Below are 17,105 nucleotides of genomic sequence, written 5' to 3'. Positions count from 1 at the left end.
TCCCCCAAAAATGGCTTCAAATAATTATTTTTTGCCATTTTGTTCATTTCTTAATGTACTACTGTTTTTTCTACCTTTATCATGCAGGATGGAATTTGCCATTGATAAGTTGAAAAGAGCAGGAAGCCAAAAAGGAGCTTTCATTCTTCGCTGCAGCCCTAAGGAATTTAACAAGTACTTCCTCACATTTGCAGTAGAGGTAATCAAAGGCAGAAGTCTGTGTTTATGTAAAGAACACGAGTAGAGATGAGTGAACTTACAGTAAATTCGATTCGTCACAAACTTCTCAGCTTGGCAGTTGATGACTTTATCCTGCATAAATTAGTTCAGCTTTCAGGTGCTCCCGTGGGCTGGAAAAGGTGGATACAGTCCTAGGAGACTCTTTCCTACGACTGTATCCACCTTTTCCAGCCCACCAGAGCACCTGAAAGCTTAACTAATTTATGCAGGATAAGTTATCAACTGCCGAGCCGAGAAGTTCGTGACGAATCAAATTTACTGTAAGTTCGCTTATCTCTAAACATGAGTTATTACAGTGAAGTAATTACTCATGACAAGTACACATGCTACTAACAGTATTTATTGATCACAATATATTGGCCACATTAGAGCCATTTCTCTTTATGTTGGTTTCGTATTTCAATTTCTATAAATCATATGTACCTGCCACTGTACAAAACTTTTCACATGTCGTAGAGACATTTTAAATGTTTTGATCACTAGAAGCAGGAGAGAAGCCCTCTTCTCTCCCCACTCTCTGGCAGGCAACCAAGACTGCCACTTAGACTTATATTGGAAGTCCACCTTGGTCATTTGGCACAGAGCTTAGAGATTGCACTTCTCCTATCTCATTTTAGCAGTTGACATGTCTCTTGATGGCCCTTTTACACAGGGTTATTATCCAATTCGATTGGATTAGCTGTTCCCAATAATTGATCCATGTAAATGTGCCAGAAAATAGCTGATGAACAAGAAAACGTGTATTTGTCAGTTGATTGCATCTTTTGTGCAGACATTTAAGTAATTTCTCTGTGTAAACGGATGATGTGCGGCAATCCATGATGAAGTTACAGGGCCATCTAAAGGCTTGGTAAACAAGCACCGATCATAGAGATTAGCACTTGATATTGTACCCTTGTCAGATCATGTAAAAATCGCCTTAAATGGGTACTCTGGTGGAAAACTGTTTTTTTTTTTTTTTATCAACTGGTTAAACATATTTGTAAATTACTTCTATTTATAAATCTTAATCCTTCCAGTACTTATCAACTGTTGTATGCTACAGAGAAAGTTCTTTTCTTTTTGAATTTCTCTTCTGTCTGACCACAGTTCTCTCTGCTGACACCTCTGTCCATGTCAGGAACTGTCCATAGCAGGAGCAAATCCCCATGGCAAACTTCTTCAGCTCTAGACAGTTCCTGGCATGGACAGAGATGTCAGCAGAGAGCACTGTGGGCGGACTAAAAATAAATTAAAAAAGAAAAGAACTTCCTCTTTAGTATAAAGCGGCTGATAAGTACTGGAAGGATTAAGATTTTTAAATAGAAGTAATTTACAAATCTGTTTAACTTCCTGGCACCTGTTTACTTAAAAAACATTGTTTCCCACCAGAGTACCCCTTTAGCCTAACTCTGCATGACCAAATAGTAGCTGCACTAAAGATTATCTAATCAGTCAACCTGGAGGCATCTACGGTACTTTAAACCATACTGTATGAAATATCAAAAAAGCTAACATTATTTATTTCAGTTTGTAGCCTCTAGAGCCCTATTTACAACAGTGAAATTTTGTTTCTATGGCCTCCTTTTCTTGAGATATGAGGATTTTACTTTTTAGCTTTAACTCTTAGAAGGGATTGTGAATCAAAAGCTTGGGGGCATGAATCTGGGGCTCAGGGGCTGTTAATGTCACCTCTTTCTGAAAATCCCTGCTTACTTCTTTTTTATTGGGGAAGTGGGGGTGTAGATAAAAAATAAAAACACCATTATAATCAAGGCACCAGTGGCTACAAACCAATAAAGAAAAACTTTTTATAAATAAATAAATGTATAAGTGTCTTTCTCCCACTACTATATATTCTTAAAATGTACCGGTTTCTCTTTTTACTTCACACAGCGTGCAAGTGTACCTGAATATAAACATTGTTTGATAACAAAGTCGGGGAATGGAGATTACAACCTTAGAGGGGCCAAGAAAAATTTTGGCACACTAAAGGATTTGTTAAACTGCTATCAGAAAGAAACTGTCAGATCTGATGGCATCATTTTTCAGTTCACTCGATGTTGCCCCCCTAAACCTAAAGGTAAGAAGTGTTTTTTGTTCTCGAAGGTTTAAAAAACTCTAACCTCTTCCCACCATAGGATGTTTGCATAAGTCCAAGTTGCTAGATAGTTAGCGCAACTGGACATATGTATACGTCCTAGCAATCTCCTTTACCGCGCCATGCGCTGCAGGAGATCGCTGGCGGGACCCGGCTGTCAATCACAGCTGGGATCCCACTGCGGCTGCCGGAACCGGGATTGCACCTGTCTCGGCAGCATTAATCATGGAATCTATGGGGTTGACAGGTTGTCATCTACGTTGGCTACCATGGCAATGGAAATGGGAATTCTTCTAAAAAAAAGAGTGTTAACCCCTTAACGACGCAGGACATAAATGTACGTCCTGGTAATGTGGTACTTAACGCACCATGACGTACATTTACGTCCTGAGCCTAACCGCGGGCATCGGAGCGATGCCTGCATCATGCGCGGCAGATCCCGGCTGTGGATCGCAGCCAGGGACCCCTCAGATGCCGTGATCAATAGAGATCACGGCATTTGCAGCATCGCGGTCACTTAACAGGATGATCAGATTGCCCGCAGCGCTGCCGCGGCGATCCGATCATCCTGCACGGCAGACGGAGGTCCCCTCACCTGGCTCCGCTGCCTTACGGGAGTCTTCTGCTCTGATCTGCCTTCGCGCAGACCAGAGCAGAAAATGACCGATAATGCTGATCAGTGCTGTGTCCTATACATAGCACTGAACAGTATTAGCAATCGAATGGTAGCTATAAATAATCCCCTATGGGGACTATAAGAGTGTAAAAATAAAAGTAAAAAAATTTGAAAAAACCCCTCCCCAATAAAAACGTAAATTGTCCCATTTTCCCTATTTTACCCCCAAAAAGTGTAAAAAAAAAAAAATTTTATATACATATTTGGTATCGCCGCGTGCGTAAATATCCAAACTATTAAAATAATATGTAAATGATCCCGTACGGTGAACGGTGTGAACGTAAAAAAAAGTCCAAAATAGCTGCTTTTTTTATAACATTTTATTCCAAAAAAAATTTATAAAAAATGTAATAAGTTTTGTATAAGCAAATATGGTACTAATAAAAAAGTACGGATCACAGCGCAAAAATGAGCTCTCATACCACCGCTTATACGGAAAAATGTAAAAGTTATAGGTCTTCAAAATAGGGGGATTTTAAACGTACTAATTTGGTTAAACAGTAGGCAGAGAAAGGAATATCCAGCGCAGACTCTTATGCAAAGGAACTTCTTTATTGGCTAAAATGCATGTTGCTAAGGGATACAGCAAGGATTCATGCGGTGTGACGCGTTTCAGCCCGTCGGGCCTTAGTCATACACTTAAAACAATTTTGTGTGAGTCTGCTTATATATGCTAGGTGGAAGTGACGACACAACAGGTGACGCCTCTGCCGCACCTGCATATGTAATTAGCATCACCATACAGTGTTAAATATATACACTACAAAATGGAGCATAATACATTGGCAATGCCTTAGCTCTACTTGGACACTCAGGATTTATCGTATAAAGAGTTATAAAATAGATAACAAAGACTTTCATTATATAATCGTGAGTAGTCACAAAGAGAGAAAAAAATATAATAAAAACAGACACGTTAATATCCATAAAATTAGATGGGAGAACATGTAACTTTGATATTTTGACTTGGATAATCTCAAACAACAAACTTGAGGTATAACAGGTTATTATTAATGAACATAAATAATCGCTGTCGTATAAAGTAAAAGTATACGATAGAAAATGGAGGAGAGAGTTGTTTTTTCTAGACTTAGAGACCATATAATTGCATATAGAGTGGAAGTACGTCGGTTTGCATAAAATAATTTGTGAAATTAGTATATATGTAAAGAAATATAATTTTGAACGGACTTCCACTAGTAATGCAGTATGGTGTCAAGTCGTCTATTCAAACCTTGCGGCATGCGTGTTTGAAGCGTTAAGATCCAAAAAATCTCTCTATCGAGGACCTTTTGTCTTAGATCACCTCCCCGTAGTGGTTTATTCACTCTTTCTATACCTTGTAACATGAGGCTGGAGGTGTTCCCTTCATGCATATCTACACAGTGTTTCGTTACCATGGAGACATGCCGCCTCTGGAAGTGGGCAACGTCAGACAGGTGTTTGCGTATACGCACCTTGAGTGGATTAATAGTACATCCAACGTATTGTACATTGCAGACGCGGCATGTGAACAGGTAAATAACTCCAACAGTTTTACAGTTTATATATTGTTTAATATTATATGTCTGATTATTGCTGGATGATACAAACGATGTGGAGTTATGCATATATTTACAACATATGCACCTCTGGGACCCACATTTGTAGGATCCAGGGTGATTAAGCCATGTTGGTTTTGTACAAGGGGACTCCAAGTATAAACTCGGTGACAATTTTTGACCGAGAGTGGGGGCCTTTCGTGAAACACAACTAAAGCCATCACCGAGAGCCTCCCTAAAGTCTGGGTCAGTATGGACAATCGGTATATTTTTCTCAATGATTTTTTTGATAGCTGTAAAGTCAGTGCTATACTGTGTTGAGAAAACTAAAGAGGGGGATTTTTTACTGGTCAATTTATGTGAGACCACAAGTTCGTCACGATCACGGTTTCCTGCAATGGTTTTAGCTCTGGATATAGTCCATTCTGGATACTGTCTTTGTCTAAGTCTGTTACCAAGGGCAACGGCCTCGAATTCGAAGTCGCTATCTTGTGAGCAGTTACGGCGTGTGCGGATCATTTCACCTACTGGAAGATTCTCTATAACCTGTGCGGGGTGGCAAGACCTGGCATGAAGTATAGAATTAACTGCAGTTTCCTTACGAAATGTTGTAGTGTTAATTTTGCCCGTAGTCAAGTCACCCCGCAATGTAAGATCAAGGAAATTAACTGATTCAATTTTGGATGTCACCGTAAACTGTAAATTCAGGTCATTGGAGTTAAGAAAATCAATGAACCCCTGTATGGCCGCCACATCGGACCCCCAAATGAACAGGAGGTCGTCGATGTAGCGGCCATACCATAAGAGACAGTGACTGTAGGGGTTGGTGGGGGCGAAGAGTGTCACCCTCTCCCACCAACACATATATATGTTGGCGAGAGAGGGGGAGAACTTCGCCCCCATCGAAGCTCCAGTGACCTGAATGTAAAACCTCCTGTTGAACATGAAGAAGTTGTGGCTCAGCAAAAATTCCACCACTAGTGAAATGTATTCGCAAAGTGGGGAGGGATAGCGGGAGAAAGTACCAAGAAACCAAGATAACGCCTGTATTGCTAGATTATGGGGGATAATGGAATAGAGGGAGGTCACATCTGCCGTGATCCACCTGCACTCCGGACCCCAAGCTACATTCTTGAGCATGGCAAGAAGATGTTTAGTGTCTTTAATATGACCAGGCATTTTTGGAATAAGAGGTTGAAGCAGGGAATCTACCCAGGCACAGAGCCGTTCATTGAGGGAAGATATGCCTGCTACAATGGGCCTTAGGGGGGGAGGGAAAATACCCTTATGCACCTTGGGTAATGAATGAAAGATCGGTGTAATCGGGTTATCAATAACCAAATATTCAGCTATTTTAGAGGAGATATGTCCTCTTTCTACTCCAAGGTGCACAATTGAGGTAAGTTGGGATTTGAAAAGGGCTGTGGGATCCTGGGACAGTGGCCTGTAAGTGGATACATCATTAAGCATGATCGTGTTCAATTTGTTGTACAGGCCACTATCCAGGATCACCACAGCACCCCCTTTATCGGCCTGTTTGATGACTATGTTGTCCCGCAATTGGAGCTCTGCAAGGGCTTTTCTCTCAGTGAGCGAAAGATTGTAATGGGCTTTAGTACTGCTGGACCTCAGAGCCAACAAATCACGCTCTACAGCCTCCTGAAAATTATCAAGAGCTGGAGAGCGTGAAGAGATGGGGTAGAACCCAGGATTGGGAGTATCAAACGAGGGGATGTCGTCAGAACCGTCTCCGTCGTTTAATTCATATAAACATGATAAAGTAGTCAAATCACCAAAATGAAATCCCTCCTGTAATCCGAATTCTCGCCCCTGATAGTTAGAAACATTGTCAGAAACATCATTATGCTGTAAATTATTTATATGATTAGTATCAGACCAAGTATTATCATTCATTTTGTCAATGCACAAAAAATGTTTCCGTACAGTTAAATTCCTAACAAACCGATTGACATCCAACATGGTATGAAAAAAGTCAAATTTGTTTGAGGGTGAGAAGGAAAGTCCCCGAGATAACAATGACAGTTCAGCTTCAGAAATCAAAGTTGCGGATAGGTTAAAGATGGGAAGACCAATTACCTCTTTGTGTTGTGTCGAGTTGGTCTCTTTTCTGGAACGGTGTTTCCTTCCCGCACGTCGTTTTTTGCATGTTTCTTTTGTTGCTGAGAAGACACATTGTGTGTCACGGGCAAAGGAGAAGATACGGCATTTGGAGTCTCATTCTGTGGATTGTCATCAAAGTCCCCTGATTCCAATTCCGTAGCTTCTATAGATGAAAAGCTTACTTTGCGATTTCTTTTGTATTTATCTTGAGATCTTGGATTGCCTTTGCCTTTTACATGTTTGTTCTTTTTGAGGATGGATCTCGGTGTTTGGAGAAGGTTGTCACTGTTGGGCCATAGAAAGACTGAGTCGGTTTTGTAGTCCTCCAAGTCCCGCATAAATTTTCGCTGTTTGACCTCAGTGATGGTTGTTTCAAGCTTAGAGATATTTTCCATGATTTTTTCATCCAAAACTTTATAGTTAGGAGTATTTTCATGACCTTGTAATGATGCACGTAGCAAAGAGATTTTATTATTTATCTCCACAAGTGCTTTTTCCTCGTATTGGATGATCAGATTTACAAATCTTAATGAAGAGTCAGCTAAGAGAAAATCCCAGTCAGCTTTAAACTCAGGTGAAAAGACCGTGGTGGGAAATTTTCTAAGGCGTAGTCCTCGAGGGATCATATTTTGAGCCACATATTTCTTAAGTGTCGCCATGTCCCACCAGATCTTAGTCTCTTTCATAAGAGAAGTTTCCAAGTCTCCCATCAAAATTTTAAGATCTAATGAATCCTTGGTTTCAGTATCCTTGGTTTCGTTCCTCGCGAGTCAAGCTCCTATTCATATTAGGCATGTTCTCATTCCCCGTCGTCATCATGTAACAGGTGAGATAAGTGATTACTCACGCCAGAGGAGCCAGGAGGAGCAAGGAAAGTCCAAACGGTTTGAAGCAAAAAGCAAAGGTGCCAGCTCACTCCTGTAAGCGCGCGGATTGGATTTGGACTAATCCAGGTAAGTAGTAGGCAGAGAAAGGAATATCCAGCGCAGACTCTTATGCAAAGGAACTTCTTTATTGGCTAAAATGCATGTTGCTAAGGGATACAGCAAGGATTCATGCGGTGTGACGCGTTTCAGCCCGTCGGGCCTTAGTCATACACTTAAAACAATTTTGTGTGAGTCTGCTTATATATGCTAGGTGGAAGTGACGACACAACAGGTGACGCCTCTGCCGCACCTGCATATGTAATTAGCATCACCATACAGTGTTAAATATATACACTACAAAATGGAGCATAATACATTGGCAATGCCTTAGCTCTACTTGGACACTCAGGATTTATCGTATAAAGAGTTATAAAATAGATAACAAAGACTTTCATTATATAATCGTGAGTAGTCACAAAGAGAGAAAAAAATATAATAAAAACAGACACGTTAATATCCATAAAATAATTTGGTTAAACAGTAATAGAAAAGTGTATAATCATGGGTATCATTTTAATCGTATTGACCCAGAGAATTAAAAACACGTCATTTTCACCATAAATTGTACCATAAATTGTACCATAATAGTACGAGCCCTCATACTAGTCTGTGGATGAAAATATAAAAGAGTTATGATTTTTTTGAAGGGGAGGAGGAAAAAATGAAAACGTAAAAATAAAATTGTCTTAGTCCTTAAGGTCCAAATGGGCTGAGTCCTTAAGGGGTTAAAGAGGCACTGTCATTGTTAAAAACTTTTCATATATTGCAGGACTCATTATAATATGACATTTCACAATATACACCTGTTAAAAATTTTTTTAATTTTCACCTGAAATTCAAGCTCAAAATAGCCGCCACTAGGGGTCGCCTGTCTTTAACCCAGACAGACTAGTCTAGATTTTACAGCATACTGGATACCGGCCGTAAAGCATACCGGTATCCAGTATAGGAGATTTCTATTGTGTATGCAAAACTACAGATAAAGGATGTGTGGACATGCTGGGAGCTGTGGTTTTAAAACAGTTGGAGGCAACACTGCTCTAACACAGTTATTTACAAACATTGCAGCTTCAGTTGTTACTAAACTACAACTCCCAGCATGCTGAAATAGTCAAAGCTTTCTCTGACTTCTGAATGACAAAGAAGTTGATCAGATATTCAGGAGTCTGTGAAAGATGAATGACACACATAGTGACAGCTATGCTGATTAGCATCCAGCTTTACTAGGAGAAGATAAAACAGATAGAACATGTATTGATAAAAATGCTGTATCTAAAAAATCCTTGCACTAATTTTATAAAGATCTATTCTTATATTTATACATTTTATCCTGTTATGAATTCACCATAATGTCTTCTGATTACTGCAGGCAAGCTCCAAGTATCTTCCTCTGACACATGACAGCATAAAACCAGAGAGGAAAGGGTTACAGAGTAGAGAGTACTGATTGGCTGACTGCACAGGCTTGCTCCTGTGAGGGAGACAGACTGACACGCCCCCTCCAGCCTGCACAATGAAAAAGTAACTCACCAGCAGATAAATGCTTATATCTCTGGATATATAGGTCAGAGACACATAAAAATGATATGCACATGATCAGGATTGGGTACTGAGTAATATCACTTTTTTTTCTTTTCTTTTTTTTTGCACTATGACAGGTACGCTTCAAGGTTTAGGTTGCCGAATAAACTACAATAAATTAGTTCTGACACAAGTACAAATAAAAAAAATGTTTTTTTTAGTTTTTTTTTTAGCTTTTACATTTCTGTTGCGTGCTCCTTAGTAATAGATTGCAGTTCATGCTGACAGATCAACAGTTTGTAGTGTGATGCTAAGGAGGGCTTGATTAGGTGATTGGAAATAGAGCATTTGTTTTTCTTTAAAAATATCCTTTTGCATAGCATATTTATGTTGCATATTTAATTTTGTGTTATTTTCTATTCTCTTAGAGAAATCCAACTTGATTATCTTCAGGAGTAACAAAGTTTCAGACATGCCTACGTCACCCTCCTTACATCGTCACAATAATGTCAACCAGATGGTCTTTCACAAGATTAGGAGTGAAGACTTGACTTACGTATGTATTTCTGTAGTGCTACTGTTTATATACTGTACATTAATGCAATCATATTTATTAGTTTAATGTGGATAAGATTTTAAGTGAATGCTCAGTTTATAAATTCTATTTTTTTATGTTATCTATTGTCTTAATACAGAAATGATAATCTTCTGTGCATACTGCATGCAGTTTATATACTTAGAACCTAGTAATTACCTGATATGCAGTAAGCTTCCATGCTATTAGTGGCTAATTATCATTTAACTTTATCTACTCTATCTATATAGAGAATTTTGTGATCTGTATCAGAAAAATTGGAGCATTGCCGAACCCCTACCAATCTCTATATATAGCTGAGTAAAACTGTAACGATATTAACTCCCCTGCTGTCCACGATGTCCTAGTTTCACAAGATTTTTCCATTTTAAGTTTGTGGGGCTGTCCCCTGCAACTGGACAGAGATCACAGCCAGATGGGGACTGAGGCATGCTTCACCCAGCTATATCTAGAGACCAGACCAATCAAAATGTTTGACGTGTCACAAAAGTTTTGTATAATGACAGGGACACTATAAAGATGTTCCTTTCACAAACATTTAATGCGCACTGTATTTGTGCCTTTAAGTGTTTGTCCAGTGCACAGAACACTGCTGTTATCAGTCTTTAGGTTACAATAGCATATTTAAAACAAACAAACAAGGAGCTCTTCCCTGTGTGAAATCCTCCAAAAATAAAGGAACATACGGTGGTGCAGTAAACACACTGAATCAAGTTGTGCATCTGCAGGTACAACACACATCAAGGCTGCATAAGGTGGATCTTTTTCAGGCTGCCACTCCTCCCAATGCCCTTGCTGTGAAATACGAAATAATCCACTAAACCACACTGGAATATCGGCTGCCGTGACTATCCAATCGTTTATTAGATCATATATATCTTGAAATGTATATCATGTTTTCTGGCTCCCTCTTCGTGTATCTCTTACCTGAGAAAGGAGCCAAAACGGGTAGAAAATGTGTCATACTAACATTTTATGATCTTATAAATAATCGGATCGTGGCAGCGCCTATTATTCGTGTGTGAAGAAGAAATGGTAAATTATTTCGTAATAGCACATTTGTAAATTATTTACCCCATTACCCCATGAAAACAAATTCTAAAGTCTTGTCCACTATAGTCACACTAATTAGCAATCTGCTGTCCATTACTTGTTGTTAGGCTGTCTCAAACAAAACAATGTATGTTTTAAATTTTTGTGAGGGAAATGACAGGTATGCTTTAAAGGGATACTGTGATGGAAAACTGTTTTTTATTTTATTTTTTATCAACTGGTGCCAGAAAGTTTTACAGATTTGTAAATCACTTCTTATTAAAAATCTTAATCCTTCCATTACTTATCAGCTGCTGTATGCTCCAAAGGAAGTAAGTTCTGTTCTTTTTTAATTTCCTTTCTGTCTGACCACAGTGCTCTCTGCTGACACCTCTGTACATTTTAGGAACTGTCAGGAGCAGGATAGGTTTGCTATGGGGATTTGCTCCTGCTCTGGACAGTTCCTGAAATGGACATAGGTGTCAGCAGAGAGCACTGTGGTCAGACAGAAAAGAACTTCCTTTGGAGCATACAGCAGCTAAGTACTGGAAGGATTAAGATTTTTAAATAAAAGTAATTTACAAATCTGTTTAACTTTCTCACAAGTTTATTTTAAAAAACTAAGTTTTCCACTGGAGCCTTTAAGCCTTTGGGGATTGTGTTATACATTTTGAGGCTCCAAAACTCTTCTTTTGTGAGCAGTCTATTTTTCCAGTCACTTCCTCTAAAGAGTCTTGAGACACATTTAGTTGTAATCACCTGTAGAAGCTCTGTTTTCACAGAATATTCCATAAATGGCAGGTAAGATATTGGTCTCACATCTGGGACATGCATCGGTCTCAAAAAATGTGGTCTCTCTTGACCCCATTGTGGCCTGAGGTGGCAGGGGTTACAAATACAGATTTTATCAACATGGGTGCAGCGTGTTTTGAACTGTTTAAAGCTGCACTCTCTTGGGACATCCGAAACGTGCATCCTAGATGCCCAGACAACACCCTTATCTACTGAGCCTTTTCGGCCGGCCCCTACCTTGCCTGTAGGAGGCAGCAGCCCTGGGAAGTTTAATGAAACATTACTGTCAGCCACAAATGGTCTAACTTGCTTGTGAATGTTGATAAATACAGATCTGATTACTGCCAGCCTAGTGTGAAGAACACAGTGTACATCTAAAAGCCTTTTAAACATAAAATGTTTTCCTTTTATAGGTAGAAAATCTTGGGCAGGGTACCTTTACTAAGATTTTTAGAGGAAAACGGGAAGAACTAGGAGACTACAATCAGATCCATGAAACTGAAGTTCTTCTCAAAGTCCTTGATAAATCTCATCGGAATTATTCGGAGGTTTGTTTTACAGCTTGCCTTTAATAAAAGAATGAAGTAGTGAAATTTACAGACTTGGACAAAATTGTCCTTACCCTTCCGTTGAAGAGAGAAAAAACACAAAATGCTCCCTAAAATAACTTAAAACTGACAAAAGTCATAATGATTTCCAAAGAAATAAGAGATGAACGCCAAGATCATGGTACATCAACATCATATCACACCATCCGTTGATGTTTGAGCAAAAGTGGGCTTAAAGGGGTTATCCAGCAGGAGGGGGAGGAGTTTTAGGGTACCAGCATTGTTATCCAGGCCAGTGTTATTATTTTGTTTTTAAAAATGATTCTGTTGAACCACAATTCATAAGCAAAGTCTGATTTTTCATCAATTAATTAGTGGTCATTTTAATACTCTTGTCAGTTTCAAGTTATTTCAGGGATAATTGGTGGGGTTTTCTGTTAATGGAAGGGTATCAACAATGTTATCCAGGTCTGTATATAACATACAAATTTGCTGCTAAAATTTTATTATTTCAATAATTGCTCACACGATGTTTATTCTCCTAATTTATAGTGACGTCCCCTCTCATCTGTTCCTGTTCTAGTAACATATTATAATAAAAAAAGAATTGAAATGGAAAATAAATAATTGCAGAAAATAGTGGTCCTGATATCCTGGCTATGAATGTAGCTGTAATGTTTAATGTGGACAATTTTTTCTTTATTCTTTGTTTTTTAGTCATTCTTTGAAGCAGCAAGTATGATGAGCCAGCTTTCATACAGACACTTGATTTTGAACTATGGTGTTTGTGTATGTGGAGACGAGAGTAAGTAGAAGTTGACAACTTTTGTATGTCTATTGACCTACAGCATCTATGTATTAGAAACATGAGTAAACAACAATTATCTACTGTATGCTGGTTATTGAAAATGTTCCCTTTTTAAACATTACAATAATGAGCTAGCAAGTGTGAAGGGAATCCATATCAACAAATAAACCTGACAGCCGAATGCATTTTGCTGTTTTTAGATTGTCTGTGAAAAGTGACACTAACTTTTGTTCAAAAGCTTATTTTCCCCTGGTGCATTTCTATTAAGGGAGAAATCCAATGAAGTTGAAGGTATTAGGTTATTGCTGTTTATGCTGTTCTTTTAAATATGCTTATGTGTACAAACTCCATTTGTCTAGCACATATTGCTTAGCCTCGGGTGTAACTGCACTGTTTTTTTGTTCTTCTGTTCTTCTCCAGTGTCTGAGCAGAACAATAGAACTTTGCAGGTGTGAACCAAGCCTTACTCAAATAAGGAGCACATACAGCCATGTACAGCTTTACTCATACATTTTGCATATATATATGCTGATATTTCATGGAACACTTGGATAGAGAATCTCCTTAACATGGAGTTTAATCAGCCAGACTTTGATAAAGAAACATGCATTTTCATTAGTCACTGCACTTAGCTCTGTTTTGGGCTTTTGTTTTAACAGAGCCATCACAGTTATGCTAGACTAGTTTTTCTGAAGGACTGTATTAACTTTAATGGGGTTCATTGTTGTTCTGTTAGGATCCTTTGTCACGAAACAGAAAGCCAGACAGCACCCCAGAATATACATTGGAGTCTAATTTATGCTTTTTACAGTAAACTGACATTAGCTGCTTTTTGTAGTAGTTCCTTTAAAGTTTACCTGTACTTTTTAATAACCTGCATGGTTTTGTTACATTAGCCCTTCAGATGTGGGACTAAGTGGTTTTAGTGCTCTTATTGCTATTACTAAGCCCTTTGAAAGTCCTCCACATATGGGACATAGCTATTACTCATTCTTTCTATTTCAGGCCCTGAGTAGGTGCAGAGCTGAGCTGTTTGCCAGCACTACTCACAACCAGACTTTCTGCCCCTTACTTCCAGTCCCTTACCAATCACAGGACATTACCTACTCCTCTATGCTGTTTCTATGACATAGTGCTGGAGAATGTACACTGGACTGAACAGGCTGGCACTGTCCTGGATGAGGATTTTTGCAATACACTACTATAGATTGGACATTGGGGGGGATGTTGGTTTGCTGACTTTCCAAAATGCTATGTGTTCAGAAAGAAGAATAGCAACTGGAGAAATAAGAAGCCTAGATTTACTTTTTCAGGCACTGTGTGGACCCTCTGGGGGATCCAAACAGACTTAAATTGCATCAACACAGTCCAGACTCTCTCCTGCTCATTCAAAAATCCTACAAAAAATGCACATGGAACTACCTTAATACTCAAAATAAAATTTTTATAAATTCAAACATGATAAAATCATACAAATACATTCAAAGGACAAACACAGTGATTGAAGAGGAGGGACTTGCATGACAATATAACCTCATGCGTAACACAGATGGTGTAGCAGGGTTACATTACATACATACCGGCCGGCATTTATCATTGTTTACTTTTTTTTATCTATATTTGGCGCTATTTTTGCGCTAGTGTACTTTCTTTTGCCTTTTTTTTTGCGCCTTTTCGTATACACTTTTCTTCTGATTTTGAGTTGTAATCCACTGATTTTGGCAAGGTGCAAAAAAAAAAGCGCAAAACCACAGAAAAGTCTCTAAACTACACCAGCCTAGACTTAGCTTAGATTTTTGGTGTATGCGAAGAGAAATGTGACCTGCACAAAATGTATCAAATGCTCTGTGTTCATTTAATAAATTTGGTGCTCCTACAAAAAAGTGTAGAAAAATGCTTCACTTACAACTACAATGATGAATGCCCTCCATAATCCAGTAGTTAGAAAGTACAGAAATTGCGATGGCACTAAACCACAAACTCAGGCTTCATTGAGAACATAAAGTGCATTGTGCAAACAGTAACAAGCCATAAAAATGCAGTGCATACCGTCAATATCACATTAGCCAGGGAACCACAGGAGCACCAGCCCCTTTATATGTTTTGGTATTACAATGTCCTTCTTCCTTAGCAATAAAGGCTAAAAATCTCCAGAAGCAGACCACAGATCCAAGTTATACCTCATTTTTGTCCGGTTCGCCTACACTATACCCCGTGTATAAGTTTGGTGTGGGGGAAGCGGTTGTCAGTTTCCCTTTAAATTTTACTGTTTGTTACCATGATTCATGCATGTTATTATTCCATACTACACTGTGGTGCAAAATTTGTTTGAACATTACATTATTGAGCTGGCATCAAAAACTAGTAACTATATAAATTTGTGAAATGTTATATACTCCAGTATCCATAGTGGAGCTAATTATGTGTTAGAAGAAATGTGTAGTCACCATGTACCTTTTTTCTGTTAGGTATTCTTGTCCAAGAATATGCAAAACTTGGCTCACTGGACATATACTTGAAGAAAAACAAAAACTTAGTAAATATAATGTGGAAATTAGAAGTTTCAAAGCAGCTGGCATGGGCCATGCATTTTCTTGTGAGTATATATAAATCATTTTCTTATTATTAAGCATGCATTACTTTTTCTTGCATAGTTGTTCTTTCCTAAACGTGGCAGTAAGGTGTTACAAAGGCAGGATTCCTTATATTAGGTATTATTACATATTTTCTAGCAGCGAGGTTAAATAAGGCTTTTTTTTTTTTTTTTTTCATTTAAAGCACCACAGGATAGGGGATAAGTGTTTGATCGCGGGGGGTCCAGCCGCTGGGATCCCCGCGATCTCCCAAATGGGGCCCGCATTGCCTCTCTATGTGAGCGGCTAATGCGTGTAGCATCAATACAGGTCTATGGGAGAGGCACGAACGCTACCTCCCCCATAGCACTACATGAAGGAGACGTATCGGCCGCGGCATCATGCTGTGGCTAGCACACCTCCTGCACGGGAGAGCCATGGCCCCGTGCAAGAGATTGGGGGGGCGCGGTCCCAATGTTCTGGCCACTGATCATCGCTCTTCTTATGCAATCTGCCTCAGGCAGACTGTACAAGCAGAGCACCAATAGTACTGATCAGTTACATGCCATTACATGAACAGTATAAGCACTGCTTATTATAGACGCTTAGATCCTTATCTGAACTTAAAGGGGTACTCCGGCCCTAGGCATCTTATCCCCTATCCAAAGGGGGACCCCCGCAATCTCTCCTGCAGCACCCACTTGACTGCCGCCACACCCCCTCCCATAGACTTGCATTGAGGGGGCGAGGAGTGATGTCACAAGGGGGTGGAGCCATGAGTCATCAGACATGGATCGATCTGCGCTCCGTGAGGCTGATAACAAGTGGGTGCTGCAGGGGGGGAGAGACCCCTGCGATGAGACATCTTATCCCCTTTGGATAGGGAATATGATGTCTAGGGCCGGAGTACCCCTTTAAAGGGAATCTGTCTTTGCGATCACCTGCACTAACCTGTTGATACAGGGTTATAGTTCAGGTGGCACTAAGTAAACCTTCTTTACCGATCTTCTCTCTGCTTCATTCTGCTGGATATGGTAATGAGGAGCATGCAGCACAGGGGCGTTCCAATAGATGGTGACGTCCAGTGTTCTGAAGATCTTTCCCCCCTGTGCATTATACACTGCAGTACAAAGCTATACTATAGTGGATTATGTGAGTGATCAACAGATCACACAGACAAGACCTCTAGTGGTACAGTAAATATAAATGTGGAAAAAAAAAAAACACTAAATAATAAATATTGATGCACAATCCCTTTTGCCCAATATACATGATGTATTTCTGACACATCGTGCTGGTTGTATCCTGGTCACCAACATGTTGTAAAAGAAAATGTGATTCATCATACCAGATCAGGACATTTGCTCCATGGTGTAGTTTTGGTCATCACATACACATTTTATGCACTTTTAGTGATAGACAGGTTCCAGTAAAGACACTTTAACCATTCTGCAGCTACTAAGCAATATTTTATGTAGTTTGTTGTTGACACAATGCTCGCATAGCTAGCATTAACGTTTTTTCAAATGATGTCTTATGGTATCTCTTCTGGTTAAGATCAGACAGACTAGCTTTCACTCCCCCCTGTGCATAAAGAAGCTTGTGACACCATGGCTTTTCAGCTGCTTCAGTTATTAGATACTAACCACTGC

The 17,105-nt window shown here is 39.3% G+C and overlaps 1 protein-coding gene across 6 annotated transcripts in view; it reads left to right on the top strand.

Annotated features, from left to right (window-relative positions):
• Positions 1-17,105, top strand: part of JAK2 (Janus kinase 2) — a 274,729-nt gene that overhangs the window by 214,777 nt on the left and 42,847 nt on the right. For all 6 annotated transcript variants that reach the window (XR_008844274.1, XM_056522184.1, XM_056522199.1 and 3 more), the window contains 6 exons: positions 88-199; positions 2,116-2,302; positions 9,534-9,661; positions 11,938-12,072; positions 12,790-12,877; positions 15,349-15,476. Coding sequence is in view for 5 of the 6 variants with exons in the window: in XM_056522184.1 (XP_056378159.1) it covers positions 88-199; positions 2,116-2,302; positions 9,534-9,661; positions 11,938-12,072; positions 12,790-12,877; positions 15,349-15,476 (778 nt within the window). In the remaining variant the exon portion in view is untranslated. The remainder of the gene's footprint in view (positions 1-87; positions 200-2,115; positions 2,303-9,533; positions 9,662-11,937; positions 12,073-12,789; positions 12,878-15,348; positions 15,477-17,105) is intronic.

The sequence above is a fragment of the Hyla sarda genome, chromosome 1 (assembly GCF_029499605.1).
Source record: "Hyla sarda isolate aHylSar1 chromosome 1, aHylSar1.hap1, whole genome shotgun sequence".
Taxonomy (NCBI): Eukaryota; Metazoa; Chordata; class Amphibia; order Anura; family Hylidae; genus Hyla; species Hyla sarda.
This window is presented reverse-complemented; position numbering and strand designations above follow the sequence as displayed.